The following is a 14,940-nucleotide window of genomic DNA, read 5'->3' on the forward strand; positions in this document are numbered from 1 at the left end:
TTACACAGGGGAGCCGAAGCACAGACATGGCTCCATAGCTAGTGGGTGCTGGTTGGGCCTGCACCCTTAACCACTGCTCCAAGCTTCCCTGGGTAGGCAAAAATGGGGACCTGAGCTCAGATCCCTAAGGCCGTGTGCCCAGGCTTCTCTGGAAGTGGCGTTGGCAGCAGCAAGGCTCATGGCTTCTGAGGGTGGAGCTGCCAGACCCGGATGGAGTTGCTGCCCCTACCTGCTACGGCACTGAGCAGGTGAACAGGCCCACCTCTGCACAGCGCTCCGTGGCTTACCCAGCACTGGCCCTCTACGTTCCCGTGCTTCCTGCACGGCAGGCAATCAGGCCGCTTTTACAGACCAGGAAACAGGCAGAGCAGAAAGGTGACACAGAATTAAGGGCAGGCCATAACTCATTAGGCTTCACTGACTGCCAGACCAACGCCCAAGAGTCTGTATGTCTTCTGTCCCTCCACCATTCCCTCTCTAGTGTCCAAAGCTTCCACCGCTGTCCCACAGCAGCCCAGTCTCTAGGGGGCCCCGTACTGTGTTCCAGGCAGGTGGACATGAACGTGCACAGCCCCTGTCTGATTACCACCTGGTGCTTGAGAGGCAGCCTCTCCACACTCCACGGAGCCCAGCAGCCTGAGCTGAGAGAGGGTTAAGGGATGCTGGGGCATGTCCAGGGAGGTGGCACCCTCCCCAGGTGCCTGGCTTCTTCGAGAGGGGCTGGCCCTGGGTCTGCATCTGCCCTTGTGGGTGGTCACGGGTGTGCACTCAGATAGGCAGAGGGGGCTGGGCTCATTTCTCCTCCTAGCTCACCCAACCTCCAACTCCGCGATCAGCTTAGAGCCAGACAGGACTGTATTAATCCACCTCCCTGAGCTCACAGCCAACCTCAGGGCTCCTTCTCATCATCCTCGGAGACTTGTAACAAACAAGCGTTTCAGGAGGTCTTCCCTCCCTGGTGATGCTTCATATCACATGTGAAACAGACTCCAAGCTCCTTTCCTAACAGGGTCTGCGGCCTCGTGCCCTCCTTCCAAGCTGTTGGCATGCTTGCTTCAAACCTCGAAATTCTCTTTCTGTTCAGTGTCAAGATCTCTCTCCTCTCAAAAGACCCCACACTTGCTGTTCCCCTGCCTAGAACACCCTTCCCAGAGCTTCTCATTATGTAGATCTCCACTCTGACTTTACCTCCACAGGGGCCCCCCCTGACTCCCCACCTAACAGAGCACCCAGCCAAGACTGCTCTGCCATCTTCTTGTTTGCCTGTGCGGCCTCATGTGCCTCACCAGGAGATCAGGAACAAGGATACCATGCCTACCACATGTCCCTGCCACCCAGAACCTATAGGCACAGGAAGAGGTTCAGTGAAACTTCTCCCTCTTTCCAGGAAGCTAGAATTTTCCAGTAAAAGGGATAGAAGTGATCCATGGAGCTCCACCCCAACATACAAATGGGAACTGAGGCATGGCAAGGGGATAAGTGGCACCCAGACACCAGCGATGGTAGCAAAGCCAGGAGCACACCCTAGCCTACCGCATCGGGCTCAGACACCCCCTCTACCTCAAATGCCAACATCTGTGGAGTCTTCCCAGAGGCATAAAACCGACGTGCTGGGAGCGCGTGACTCTGGGCAGGTCAGGGATGGGTCTGAAGGGGGTGAGAGGGTGGCGACAGCAGGTCAGGCGCCAGATCAGGGGAAGGCCTGCAGACCTATCCTCACCTGCGCACTCGCCTTCCTCGAGAGTGTAGCCCGGCTGGCAGGTGACAGCCTTGTAGCAGCGGAAGGAGCCTACTGTGTTCACGCAGTGCTCGCCCCGGCTGCACGTGTGCAAGTCCGTCACACACTCGTTGATGTCTGCAGGGAGAGGGATGCCGTCAGAGACTGCGCACAGCGTGCTGCCCGGGCAGTGGCTGAGTGCAGCCAGCACTGCCCTCGAGGTGCTCCCCACCCAGAGTAGCGCAGGGCTGACACCCACTGTCCAAGCACCCATTCATTGGACAGTTACTGAGCACCTGCCACGTGCCAACAAGCACTGCTCTTGGCACCAGGGATTCATGGCGAACAAGACAGATGAACCCGCCATCCTGGGGACACTCAAAGAGTGGAGGCCCAACGGCTGTGTAAGCAGACATGTAACAGGAATGGCAGTCGTGAGCACCGTGGGTAAAGGAGAGGAGGAGTGCTGAGGGCGGGTGGGCACACACCACATTAAGTAGGAGGTCAGGGGAGGGTCCTCAAAGAAGAGGACATTAGAGCAAGCATTTGAAGAAGTGACAGAATGAGCCCAGCAGATACTCTAGGCAGAGGAGAGAGCCAATGCCAGGGCACTGAAGAGGCCTGCTAGGCAGGCCCAGGGCCAGCCAGGAGGGGTGTCCTGCAGGCTAGAGAACAGTGTTAGGAGATGTAGAAGGGGGTAGGAGCTGGCTGGGTGTGAATACTCCAGGGATGAAAACGGAAGCTATTAGGAGATGCTGGACTGCCATCCACGGAGGAAGGAAAAGCAGTCGGTTCTGGAAAACACAGTGAAGATGGACCAACAGGATCTGCCAGTAACAGATAAGGTGAGAGAAAAAGAGAGCCAAGAGGTCTGCAAAGCATCCCGGCCAAGCAGGTGACAGGTGAACTAGCACCTTGACAGGGGCGCCAGGAGAAGTAGGCTCACAGGGGAAGGACGGGAGCCCTGAGGCCACAGTGAATCTGAGTCAAGAAGCAGCTGGAGACACACCTCTGAGTTCACCGAAGGGGTCTACACAGAGGTACTAATCTGAGAGCGGGCAGCTGCCGGACTCATCTGGGGGGCAGGGCACAGAGGAAGAGGCCAAGGATTGACTCCCAGATGAGCAGTGGGGAAGGGAGAGAGAAGCAGCAGCAACAAGGACAAGAGCCTGTGGAGAGTTCCCAACCCTGGCATCACCACAGGTCTGGTGCGAGGACACACGGACACATGGCAGGGCCGGCCTGCAAGCTGTGCCTGGTGGGGGCAGTCACTCACTGATTGTCACTCCTGGACACACATTCACTAGTGCCTGTTCTGTGGTGCTAGGTCCAGGGGGTCACATGGGGGTGTCACCACAGCCCCTGCCTTCAAGGAACTGTCAGCCTGGCAGGGCAGACAGGAAAGGCAGGGCGGCGACTCGGGAGGAAAGCTGTCTCCAGACCCAGGGCAGAGCACCATCCACTCGGGACCAAACTGTAAGTCTCTGCTCAGGAGGAGCTACATCGGAGCCGAGTCCACAAGGATGATGGGACCAGGTGGAGAGGAGGGAGGCAGGGCTGTGGGCAAAGAGACTCTCCCAAACTCACAGGTGAAACAAATGGTTAAGGCCAGGCCAACCCTGGTTTGGATGGGGATGGGGTAGGAAAAGAAAGCGTTCTGGGTCAGTGGCTTCCAAGGAAGGCTTGGTTGGCAAAGTAAGAACTTCTAATTTGCAGGGTGGATTAACAGAGGGAGACTTATTCCCAGGACCTAGAGACGCCAGAGCCCAGGAGAAAGACCCTGGGAGGAGTCACGGCGTGAACAACGGCAGACACCACGGACCGCGGGTGCCGGCACCAGGCGTGCACGGACCCGTCATCCTGCCGCAGGCCTCCAGAGGGGAGTGGCCGGCCAAAGCCACACAGTCTGCCCAGAACTGCCCTTTCCCCTGCTGTGGGCTAGGCCACAGAGCTGGCGACTGCTGCCCTCCTATCTTCTCAAAGCCCCGTCCACCTTGGACACCTTTCCCAGGAGCCCAGACAGTTTTTAAAGGGCAAGGCACAAAAGGCAAACAGCAAGGCCCAGGGGAGTGTTCACAGAGGTCACATGTCCATTGCAGGTCCTCTGGACTTGGCACCACCCAACACTGTCCTACTTTCCCTCTGGTGATTGTAAACTCACTACCTGAGCAGGCTGCCTCAGTATAACACATGGACTGAATCACAATAATGACATCCAATACTTGTAAATTCTATACATTTAATCTCCACAGTGACCCTCTGAGGTGGGTGCTATTACTATCTCATTCCACAGGGGAGGAAACTGAGGCTCAGAGAGGGTAAGTGACATGTCTAAGGTCTTATAACTAGGAAGTGGCAGAGCCAGGGTTTTAGCCCAGGCAGTCTGGCTGCAGCAAACACTATCTTCATCTGGGCCCCAGTTTCCCATCTCCCAGCGGGGGTTAACAAACATGCCTGGAGCTAACAAGTGAACTGCAGAAGATACAAGTACACATTTGTGGATGAAGAATGATGGAAAGAATGATTTAACAGATAAGATGAACACGTGAGTGGACGAGGAGGACAAAGAAGAGACCCTGAGTAGTCTGTGCAGGATGAGTAAGGAGAGAAGAGATGAGTGAAAATGTGCCCTCATCAACTTGATAAATGAAATGGGCCTTTGCTCCTTTAATCCCAGAGCCTGCCTTCGGGCTCCCGGCACCTCCTTTAGCACACGGTCCTTTCTCCAGGCCGCCAGCGGAGCGGCACCCCGCGCCATGGCAGGCAGGCAGGCATCCTGGGAGGGGTGCTGCCAGGCTTGGGACCTGCCTTCCCACACACACACACACACACACACACACACACACACACACACACACAGCCCAGACAGGAAGAGCTGCCCAACCACTGGCAAGCACGTGGAGGGCACATGTTGTGCCGATGGCTGGAGGCCAGGGCAAACATGTCTGCAGTGCTGCACAGCCCAGCACACAGCCTATCAGCCCAGCAGCAGAGGGCGAGGGAACAAACATGTCCAGCCTGTACATGGTCCCCAAACACACAGACGACGGACTGGGCTCTGGACATGTGCCCTGATCGCACCTGCACTGTTCCCACCGCCACACCACACCTTTGTGTGAGTTGTTCCTTCCACCAGCAAGTCCTAGCCGTCCTTGGAGGCAGGTGCAAACAGGAGGCACGTGCAGACCCACAGCTAGGACGGCCTCTCCCTTGGCCTGTCTTCCGTAGCACTTCCCAGTCTGCCCAAGCCCCTGTGACTTCGGGTCTGTAACGTTTCCTCCAGATGTGGGTCAACATCGAGTCCACCCACCTCGCTGGCCAAAGAGCACACCGGGAGCCCCAGCGCCCAGCTACACAGGCACTGCGAGGCAGGTAGGACAAGCTGTTACCAAGCACCATGTGCAGGCAGGAATGGGGCACCAGCCCTGCCCAGCCCTCCAAGCTCTGAGGTTAGAGGGAAGGAAACAGTCTCAGAGGAGAGCCCCATGGCTCATGCTAACACAGCAAATGAACACTACGCTGGGGTGCAAAGCTGGTCTTTCAGATCTGGCTTCATCCATTCACCTCTGGAGGGGAGTCTGGATACATCTAAGGGCAATCTCAACAGCTGCCATCACATGGTCACTACGCCCAGCCTCCGCTGTACCACACACACAGGTAATATAACCTCTGAGGAGGATCGGGGCCCTCAGTGCTTTCTTTTTAGAGATGAACAAACTGAGGCTTGGAAAATGGAAGTCATTTATCCAAGGCCAGAGGGATACTAGAGGGTCCTGCTTCACACCCAGGCCCCTGCCTCCAGACCTCACACACTCTCTCCTGCTGCCCACAGGTCTGACCTCCTTGTTCCAGGGACCCAGCCAAGTCAGACATCCATTAGAGTTTTCTGACTCTCAGGCAGGTCCTTGGGGAAAGCAGCCCCCCAGGGGCGTCGGTGGAGAAACAGGACAGGACACGAGGACACGCAGGACAGGACACGGGGAGCCAGCTGTGCTGAGCGCTCAAGTGCAGAGGGCAGGCCCTGGAGCATGTGTGATGGGCTTGGTGTGGCGCAGAGCGGCAGCGGGGCCTCGCTTACCCACGCACTTCCTGTGCACGTTGAGGATAAAGCCCTGGGCACAGAGCACTGTGTGGTTGACACAGTAGAAGGATCCCAGGGTGTTCACACAGAACTGTCGCCGGCTACAATCGTGAGCACCCAGCAGGCACTCGTCTCGGTCTAGTGACAGCCGCAGAAGGAAAAACAAGGGCCATTAGAGGGCATAGCCTGTCACGGAGCATCCGGTCACAGACAGGGCAACTGAGGCCTAGAGAGGGGCGGCACCAGCTGGGGACCTCCCAGCCCATCAGTGTACCTCTGGGCTTTGGGCCCAAGTCTGAGTTTGTACAGTCAAAGCTAGAATCCCAGTAAGGACAGGTGGTAAGGTCAGGGTCAGAGAGGGGAAGCAGCCTGCCTGCCAACTGTCAAAGTGGGCAGAGGCAGAGTTTGTCTGCCCCACATCCTCGAGGTGCTCACCTCCACAGGCGCCTGGGGGCCACACAAGCAGTGGCTGCAAACTCAAGTGCTCGGAGGTCAGGCTGGCCACACAATGGGAGGAGGAGCCGGAGGAGGCTCTGAAGCACGGCGGGGCCTGTGCTCTGTTCAGAGGGACCGAGCTGGGGGCCCCTTGTGGGCAGTTTTTACAAAGTTTCAAGAGAAAACGGAAATCTGGACATTTTAAAAAATTTTTTTGAGGTTCTCATGGTTGGGAACCCATTTGATTATTTTAAATAGGATAGAGCCCAGCAGGACTCCCCTGCTGGCTAAGCTGCACCCTCAGAATGCCTGTCTGCAACCTCTGGCCTGGAACCCACAGCCTATATTGCCGGGGACTCTGCAGAGGAGGGAGACCTCGAGAGACGCAGAGACTGGCCTGCAGCCTGGCTAGGCCCAAGGGAATCCCAGCCCAGGAGAGATACATTCTGTCTTCAGGACCCCAAGAGATGGGGAACAAAGCCCAGAGAGTACCTGAGATCTGACCCTACCATCTGAGATCAAGGCCTGCCTGTCGTCACCATGCTGTGTGCCCTGGGCATGTCTCCTGTCTTCTCTGGGCACTGGATGGTTTTCATACAAATCAGAAAACTGTCTCAGCCGAGGGCCTAGAAATAGGTTTCCGCTTCTGGCAGGGATGTGGGCATTTTCCTGGACAGACTTAATCCTGGTACCCCGAAACCCACCATGGATACCTCTCCTGAACCTGAACCTGAACTGAAGTGTGTGTTAGACCATGTGCCTGCTCCATGTCTGTCCTGACTCAAGACATGAAGAGGTGCAGTCTTGAGGCCTCTCAGGTTGTTCCCAAGGCACCGTTCACTGTGGAAACCACCCAACAGGTGTTGGGCCCAATGCCCCATCTCAGGAGGAAGGCTGGCTGACAGAGGCCCCACTGAGACAAGATCCAGACCTAGCAGGGTTGAAGGCATGAAAGGGACATGCTTTTGGAACCTCTTCAGCCCCTTTGTTCATGACAAAGGTAGGTAATTGTCACCAACATCCGCTCTCCCCTCCTTGGTTTCAGTAACAGAACTGAGTACGTGCCATCCAGTTGGGACTCTTCCCCCTAGTCTTGCTCCCCATCAGAGGCAAATGGGAGGGGTGAATGCCACTTCCAGGTCCTGCCCTACAGTAATGGGCGTGCGCGCTCTTTCCCTCTCTCCACCCATGGCTGGAACAGGGACAATGTGGTCAGAACAGACTTTGGTCATGCAAACAGGCAACCTTCAAGGACAGGGCAGTTGGAGTCTAGTGAGAAATACAAATTCTCAGGCCCCACTCCAGACCTCCTGGGTGAAGCTCTGGGGATTCCACAGAACTCTCAGGGTCCGTGCTGTAGCCAGGCTTCCAGCTGGCTCTGGTGCACGCTCACGTGTAGGAAGCACTGCTCTAGAGAACAGCAGACAGGACAAAAGAGGTGTGGGGTCCTGGCCAATCTGTGCGTCCACCCCGAACTGCACAAACACCTGTGCATGGTGACATGAGAGGAATCTCTGGGTAAGCTATTTGGGGCTCTTCATCAAAGTAGCCAAACCTGTTCCCTCACTAATCTTCCAAGTTTTAGATACGGACCACCTCCCTCATTCTGTTTGTCCGATCTCCACCCTGGGGCCCTGACCACAGGAAACTCAGGTTTGCACAAGTATGAGGGTAACCCCCATGGTACTCACCCTCACAGGACACACCATCCGCCATGATGGCATAGCCGGGGAAGCAGGAGCACATGGCTGTGTCTCCAATAACGCTGCACACCTGCTTGCAAGGCCCATTGTCTGAGAGGAGATGCACAGAAATCAGCAGGCTCATCCCTTCTGTCTCTGTCCTACAGGCGCAGGGACTGGGAGCCAAGAAGCCTCACTCCGGCCCCCTTTTCCAAGTTCACTGTTAAACTGGCTCATACCTCAGCTTGTGTCTGAGATAATGGACTAGATCTCCCGCCACCACCACCACCACTTGGACACCAAAGCTTCCCTCCAGAAACAGGGATGGGATTGAGGAGGAGATAGAGAGAATACAGAGCAGATGCAGAGAGCAGGACCAAGGAAGAGAGGAGCAGAAAAAAGGGCTTTTACACATTATTGTCTGCACAACAGTTCCACAAGCAAGAACATATCCTCTCAATTTCACAGGAACTAAGACCAAAAGGGTAGCTAATTGGCTTGCTTGGGGTCACATACAATCGCCCAGGTCACATACAATCCTCTCTCCCCCCGGCTGACCCTCCCCACAACTCGCACCTCCTCAGCCACACTGAGTTCCCGTAGGCAAGACCAGCCACCCCCCAAGCAGAAGCACCCATTTTGCACATGGCCAGACCCCTCCCCCGACACAAGTTACCTTTGCACGTGTTGGGCTGTGGCCGTGGTAGCAGGATGGTGTTGGGCGCCACTTGGGAGGGTTCCGACCTCAGTGCAGACTCCTCTGCAGCCACTGGCTGTGGGGGGCCATTGTCTGTCCCAGGCAGAGCAGACAGGAGGGAAGGTCTGTCTCACATCTTCAGCCAGGACACAGGCTCCAACAGGCCCCATGCCAGCACTTGACAGGAACTGCCTCATTTAAATCCTCCCCCGCCCATTTCACAGGAGAGGAAACTGAGGCTCAGGAAGCAACGTACGTTAGGTAGCAATCTCACTTTAGGTAAGATATTTAGGACAGAGGAGGCAAGGAAGAAGAGGAGTGACTTTCTAGACTGACAAATCTATCCCTGGAAGCTGGCAGAGAGCAAGTCCCCCCAGACTGGGGCTGTGGCAACCCCCGAGGCTACCTGTTGGGGCTTAACCACCATGGGCCCCACACTGGGGACACAGATGAGGTTGATGGGAGCCTATGTGGCTTGGGTCTTAGCTCTGCACCCAAACCCAGAGCAGGGCGCTGGGTGTCCCCTGCAGACAGTTCCGGAAAGGAGCCTATCTGCCTGGCCTCACAAAGCCCCCCACCAGAGACCCCCGCATCCTGCAGGCTCCTATGTGTGGGGTGGCGGGAGAAGTACCCCGTAGTCCCCTGGCATGCCACAATGCCCGGCAAGATCAGCCCCGGCCCTGGCTCCGGACTGTCCAGGTGCTTACCTGAGCGGCAGGTACGGCCGTCATCCTGCAGTGAAAAGCCGGGGAAGCAGGCACAGTGGTAAGAGCCCACAGTGTTGATGCAGAGGTGCTGGCAAAGCTCCCCCGGAAGGAGCAGGCACTCATCCTGGTCATCACCGGGCAGGCTATTGGGCAGCTCAGTCTCCATGCCCAGTGACAGGGCCTCCCGGCTCCCCAACTGCACCTCTGAAACTGGGCAGGAGGCAGTGCTCATGATGGAGCTGCGTTGGCCCCAGCAGGTGGTTGAGACTTCAGGCCCCCCGAAAATCAATGCAGGTCCTCATCAGAACTCTGCGTGCCCAGTTGAGGCAATGTGCATGGATGAAGGATGGGTGGGTGGATGGATGAAGGATGGGTGGGTGGATGGATGAAGGATGGGTGGGCGGACAAACCTCAGCAATAACAGTGAACCCATCAGAGCCAGGTCCACAAAAGCCCTCAGGAAGCTTTGGCTAAAGTGGTAAATAGGATTCAGACCTCTGACCTCAGGGACATCAGGGAGGACAACACCTAGCAACAGAAAGGGCCCCCAAACTGGATTCCATCAGATTGAGATCTGAACCATCACTCAGGCTTTCCCAGCTGTGTCACTTTGGACAGCACTAGGTCTCCCCATGCCTTCCAGGCTGCACTGGGGACTCGGTGAGAGTGGGAGAGAAGACTTCTAGGGCCGAGCTGCCTTAGAAAGCTCTCGATTTACAGTCATGGGAAAGGGAGAGGCCAGAAACCCCTCCACGCTCCATGTCAGCCTGGGGCCCCAACTCTGTCTGCCAGCACCAGGCCACCAAGCCCCTCAAGGGAGCAACTGCATATGCTCACATCTGAAGAACATGTTTCATATTGAAGGCATTTACATTAAGCTCCAGCCCAATCAGCCCAGGCCTGGCACCTACAGGAGGGTCGTGATGGCTGATGTTCCAGCCCTATGACCCTGTGCCCAGCTCTGCTGGGCAAGCTGCTGGTCATGCTGCAGGGTTCATGCTCAGCCCGCTTCATCAGCGCATGTCTCACAATAGTCCCCCCGGCAGCGGTGATGCTGAAGCTCGTAGGTGCATGTTGATTTGCACAAGGTCACCTGAGTAGGCCTGGCACCCAGGTTGACCTGACCTGCCAGTTGTGTCCTCTGAGGCCCAGGTTACCCACCAGTTAGTCACTGAAGGAGGGAAACATGAACTCTGGCTCTGGACCCTTCTTGGCCCTGTGTCTACCCTCTGACCCCTGAAGCTGGACTTCCTCCCAAATTTTACCTTGAATCAGACTTATGGTTGCTACCCTGGCCTTTACACCCATGCTCAAGCAGCCCCTAGATCTAACCTCATCATGTGGCACTTCCGTGGACTGGCCAGCCTTTGTGCCCATGCTGGCTGCTGAGGCCAGCCAGTCCCTCTGTCCTGTCAGCTTCCCCTGGCCTGGTCCACCCTCCATATGCTTGCCACTGCCCCATCCTGCTGGGAGACCCAGGTTTCTGTTGGGCCCACCATCACATCCAGCAAACTTTGTACCCACAGGATACAAGGTCTTCTCCCAGGAACCCCTGACTTTGGACAGCAGGCATCTAATTCCCATGCCCAGATTTCCACTGTCTTGCATTATCATGACAGAGACCCAGGGATGGACTGGGTCTGGTCAAATCCAGTACACCAGAGCCCAGGTCAAAAACAGGAGCCTACTGGGAGTCCCAACTATGCCAAGGACCCACTTTGCACAAGGGCGAAGTGAGGCTTCCTCATCTGGACTATGAAAACATGGCGACAGTAACAGGGTCAGGAACCACAAGCCCTGATGAGCATCCTGCCATCCCTCCCCGCAGGGAGTGAGGAGGAGAGAAGAATCTGTGTCTGACAAAGTCTCCAAGAAGGTCCACGACTTGCTGAGGAGAACAGTGGACCTGGGATTCCAACCAGTCTGCTGGACTCCAAGGGTCACACATTAACCTTGATGCTAGGACCACCTCTGGGGTTTTCACTTCCCAATCCTTGAAGTGCCAGGACGGGCCCACAGGTGCCCTAGAGGCCCACACAGCTGCAGGAAAGACTAGGCCTGTGCTTCTGGAACCCTCCTGGGCACCTGGTCCCTGGCTGGTCAGGGCAGAGTGTGTGAACACCTGCAGAAGTGGCCAGCCAGGGCTTTGTGACACCAGCCCCAGGGCTGCAGGCCCAGCTCCACAAAGACCACCTGCTGACTCACTGGCACACCTTGATTGGGCTCCTGCTGGCCCAGAGGCACAAAGAAGGCTAATGGCCCTGAGTCCAGGAGATAGTCTTAGATAGGGTGACAGAGGCTGAACCTGGCAGCTGAAACAATGATCACAGCACATGGACGGCACACGAGGGAGGAGATCCCAGGGACACTGAGGACTGGAAGCTCTAAGACCTGGCTCCTGACCCTCAGGCAGGAGCAAACGCAGGCTCCAGGGCCCACACTGGTACCTGGAGCTCCCTCCCCCCCAACACACACACACACACACACACACACACACACACACTGGTCCCCCTATGGCTTCTGGGGACCAGTGCCAGGTCAGGATAGAGAGGGTAAGGGCACAGGTCTGATCAGCCCTCAGAGAACTCGTGGTCTGGTGGTGAAGGGGGGCCACCAAACACACCCATCATTCATTCAGTCATTTGCTAGTGACTCTTCTGGGACAAGCACAGGGCCAGGCTGAGAATCTATACTAATAAAAGGGTAATATGCTAATTAGACTGGGTTGACCGGCCATCTTCCGGATGTCCAACATCCCTCCAGACAAAGCCATGGTGGTGGGAGTCGAGGCAGAGGCAGTTAGGGGTGATCAGGCCAGCAGGGGAGAGCAGTTAGGAGCAATCAGGCCGGCAGGGGAGGGCAGTCGGGGGCGACCAGGCCAGCAGGGGAGGGCTGTTGGGGGTGACCAGGCTGCCAGGGGAGGGCAGTTGGGGGCATTAGGCAGGCAGGCAGGTGAGTGGTTAGGAGCCAGTGGTCCTGGATTGCGAGATCGGGCCTAAACCGGCAATCGGACATCCCCCGAGGGGTCCCAGATTGGAGAGGGTGCAGGCCAGGCTGAGGGACATCCCCTCCTCGCCCCCGCCATGCACGAATTTCATGCACTGGGCCGCTAATATAGGCATAAAAGGCAGTGCTAGCCTGAAGAGGCTGACCAGACAGGTGGGGCAACATTTACAAATGCATTCTCCATACCAATTATACCCTGTTCCCTGAGGACACAAGAATGGCATAGGTGAGAGGAATGGAGGATGGATGAACAAAGGTAAGTGAATGATGGATACGTGAAAGGTTTGGGGGTGGTGAATACATGAGCAGATGGATGGACGGACAAATAAATAAGATGGATAGAAAGACCAATGGACGGACAGACTGATGGATGGATGGATGGACAGACAGATGGGTAGGTGAACAGGTGGATGAGTAAATGAATGTGTGAGTGCATGGGTAGGCAAACAGGTAAGCAGATGGGTGGGGGAGATGAATGGATGGATGAGTGGATGTGAGAATGGATAGATGAGGGATGGTAGATGAATGGTATAGTGGGTGGAGTATGGATGGCAAAATAGACAGAGAATGGGTGGGAGATGGGTGAGATGATGGATGGATAAAAGCGTGGATGAGAGTGGAAGGTGATAGGTAGTAGGTAGTTGGTAGTTCAGTGGGTGAAGTGATTGGTACTTGGAAAACTGAATGAAATCACCATCTTGGAAATGACAGGCCTCAGTCCATTCTCAGCAGCCACTGAGGAACTCTGGTGTGCAGAACTTGTGCCCCACGCTACAATGGCCATGGACCCAGAGTCTCCACAGAAGGCCAGGGTCACCCAGCAGTGGCTAGAAGCTCCAAAAGCTCTCTCCTCCTCACCCAACCATCCTATAGACCCTGGATCAGGGTGAGGCAACACCCACCTCTCTGTGGTGCAGACTCAGGCTCCGGAGCCTGGCGGACCTCGGGCACGATAAGGGGGTCTTCACCCTCACAGCAGGAAAGCATGACGTGGTTGCAGGGGTAGCCCAGGTTGGGGTTGGACTCGCATGACTGGCCCTCAGCCCGCACACGGAGCCCCAGGCCACAGCAGTCACAGCATTGCTGGAGGGAGACATGCAGTCACTGCTACAGCCTGGCCCCCAGAGCCCACCTGCATTCCCCTGGGTCTGTGAGCCTGTGGGGCTCACTGAGCGCCCCCGGGAAGCAGCCTGGGTCAGGCTCAGCAGAGGAGCTGATAAATGAGGCTGAACTAACCGTGTCTTGTTTCTTCTTTCTAGTATGTGCTCTCCATTCCCCACGTCTGGCTCAGAGTAGGGCTAACGCAAGTCTTTTGAAATAATTAATCAATGGTCTCTATGAGAAGAACTGCAAATTAGCCCCAGTCACACCCACTCCACCCACCCTGTTTTTGCTAGCACACTGATTCTAGGAGACCACTGGGTAGAGCTTTCAGAAAAGCTTGGACCTGGGGCTGACTCAACTTGAAAGCACATCCTTTTCACATGCCCCTTCCTCCTCTTTGGAACAGATACGGTGGCTGGAGTTCTAACAACCATCTTGGGACATGAAGTGACCTTCAAGATAGAAGGGAAAGCTAAAGATGACTGAGTAGAAAAAGAGAAGCCCGAGTTCCTGAAGCTACTGTGTAGCTACACCCCTGTCCCAGACTGCTCACCTCTAAAAAATCTTCAATTGTTTAAACTACTGTGGTTGATCGATAGTCCCAATCATGTCCTCTTCCCTGTGTCCATTGTCTTGCAATGTGATAGTGCAGTTCCTCTGATCAAAAGGGAGACTATTTTCTAACTCTTGGTTGCACCTCACGACTTGCTTTGGCCAATAGGATGAGACAGAAGTAACAATATACCAGTTTTGAGCCCCTGCCTCAAAAGGCCTTGCACACTTTTATTCCCTGTGTTGGAACCCTGCCCGCCACTAACTAAACAAGCCAAGGCTAATCTGCTACAAGTTGTGAGACCACATAGAGTAGGAAAAAGTCATCCCAGCTGCAGCCATCCTAAATCATAAAGTGCCAGTGTAGCCATCAGCTGGCAGCAGACACCTCCTAAGCGAGCTCAGCTAAGATCAGCTGAGCATGGCCCAGGTCAGCAAAACTACCTCATGAGATAAGCCAGTCATGAATCACTTGATTTGGGATTGTTTGTTACACAGCAATAGCCTGTACTCCAGACCTGTATCACCCAATAGTAACCACTTCCACTTAGTCAAGACCCACCATCCTACCTAATAAAACAGTAATATGCAAATTAACCGCACCTTCGTTACACCCAAGCCACGCCCACAAGCCAATCAGAGCAAATATGCAAATAAACCCAACCAAGATGGCGGTTAATTTGCAATAATAGCCGCCCTGAGCTGACCCCTGCAACGGATTGCAGGGAGCTGGGGTCCACTCTGGCATCAGACCGAAAGCCTCTGCCGGAGGCTTTTGGCCTGGAGCCGGAGCAGACACCCAGCTCCCTGCTTTCGATGGATGGTGGGCGTGGCAGACACCCAGCTCTTCGCTCTGATTGGATGGTGGGCGTGGCGAGCGGATCCCCTGCCATCGAAAGTGGGGAGCTGGGAGTCCGCTCCGCTGGAGGCTTTTGGCTGGGTGTCCCTCTACCGGAGGC

At 55.7% G+C, this 14,940-nt stretch overlaps 1 protein-coding gene across 3 annotated transcripts in view; it reads right to left on the reverse strand.

Moving 5' to 3' along the window:
- Positions 1 to 14,940, reverse strand: part of FBLN2 (fibulin 2) — a 95,718-nt gene that overhangs the window by 16,450 nt on the left and 64,328 nt on the right. For 2 of the 3 annotated variants that reach the window (XM_079777074.1, XM_079777073.1), the window contains 6 exons: positions 13,228 to 13,408; positions 9,320 to 9,529; positions 8,592 to 8,705; positions 7,925 to 8,026; positions 5,796 to 5,936; positions 1,721 to 1,855 (listed from right to left, as the gene is read on the reverse strand). In XM_079777074.1, the coding sequence (XP_079633200.1) occupies positions 1,721 to 1,855; positions 5,796 to 5,936; positions 7,925 to 8,026; positions 8,592 to 8,705; positions 9,320 to 9,529; positions 13,228 to 13,408 (883 nt within the window). The remainder of the gene's footprint in view (positions 1 to 1,720; positions 1,856 to 5,795; positions 5,937 to 7,924; positions 8,027 to 8,591; positions 8,706 to 9,319; positions 9,530 to 13,227; positions 13,409 to 14,940) is intronic. The other variant, XM_079777075.1, reaches the window with a different exon arrangement.

This window comes from Cnephaeus nilssonii (genome assembly GCF_951640355.1).
Source record: "Cnephaeus nilssonii genome assembly, chromosome: 7".
In the NCBI taxonomy this organism is placed as follows: Eukaryota; Metazoa; Chordata; class Mammalia; order Chiroptera; family Vespertilionidae; genus Cnephaeus; species Cnephaeus nilssonii.